Raw genomic sequence first — 1,194 nt, 5'->3', positions numbered from 1 at the left:
TGAGACTAGACTCAGCTATGACCCTTATTTACAGCCTAAATTCAAATGTCATTTAGTAAGTCTGTTACAGGGCCTACACATGAAGGAGGCAGGAAAAGGATGCATGGACGCTCTAGTTTGCAATGCTATTCTTTTAGTGAAGAGACTTTTTACCTCATCTTCCACATGAAAAGTCCAAAACAAGTAGAAAAACAGGTATTCAGTCCTGTGAAATGTCATCCTTTATACAGTTCATGAACAAGGTTATATTTGTTTTCTGACGACTGAGTTAATGAGACCAGAAATGGTTTATTATCTTTTGTGTCAACAGATACATCTGGGACAGTGCCAGCATCTTTCAAAGATATTTGGTGCCAGCCGAGGTTTGGGAACCTCAGGGATCTGTTCTTGGCCTCCAAGAGGGCACAGAAGCTGTTTTTGCCCGGCTTGACTTTGCACACCCTCTGCACACCGACCTCCTCCTTTTCCGGCCTGATTCATCCTGGTGCTTGGCTTCTTTTTCCACTTCCATTTTCTTTACTTAACAAGACTCACAAGATGTACCAAAGGCATTCCTAGGCCCAGTCTGCTTCCATTTACCTAAAATAGGCTATTGTATTACTTCGGTATTGTCTCACCCACTGTATTTACTGACTGATTTTTAGCCGTTTTCTGGATATAGAGGAGAAGCCGCATACCTCCAACTGAAGCTGACATTGCGAAACTTGAACACTAAAAGTGCTCGTCTGCCTCAAAGCTATCCCTGTGACTTCTTTTCTGTACAGACAACAGCATCAAAAAACGTCCTCTCACTTTCAAGGTCATCAGGCCTAACAAAGTTCTGTGCTTACATTTCTATTCACAGCATTGTATTCAATTGAATACTCGAGGAATTCAAATAAACTGAACTCCTGTATCCCTGAAATGAATATAACTCTTGCCTGTCATGGTAGGTAAATCTGGACAACACTTAAATGCCTACATGCTGTCTTTTTCCACAGTCAGGGTCCATAACGTTAGTCAGTTAATTTGCTTGTTTCCTACCACTTCTGTCTACCTTATTTATATTAGCTCAAGTGAATTATTGCACAAGTATTTGGTAACTGCTATTCTCTTTGTAACATGGACTACCATCTTATCATATTTGCTAAAAGCCTAATAATCTGCAAAGACAGCACTGTGAAGACTGAAAAATAACGTGAACTAAACCATTTG

At 40.3% G+C, this 1,194-nt stretch overlaps 1 protein-coding gene across 1 annotated transcript in view; it reads right to left on the bottom strand.

The window, feature by feature from the left end:
- CPM (carboxypeptidase M) overlaps window positions 1–696 on the bottom strand; it is a 44,156-nt gene extending 43,460 nt beyond the window's left edge. The window contains exon 1 of the mRNA XM_009327674.1: window positions 618–696. Coding sequence (XP_009325949.1) covers window positions 618–696 — 79 coding nt within the window. The remainder of the gene's footprint in view (window positions 1–617) is intronic.
- Window positions 697–1,194: the final 498 nt, after the last annotated feature.

The sequence above is a fragment of the Pygoscelis adeliae genome, unplaced genomic scaffold, assembly GCF_000699105.1.
Source record: "Pygoscelis adeliae isolate BGI_AS28 unplaced genomic scaffold, ASM69910v1 Scaffold113, whole genome shotgun sequence".
NCBI lineage: Eukaryota > Metazoa > Chordata > Aves > Sphenisciformes > Spheniscidae > Pygoscelis > Pygoscelis adeliae.
This window is presented reverse-complemented; position numbering and strand designations above follow the sequence as displayed.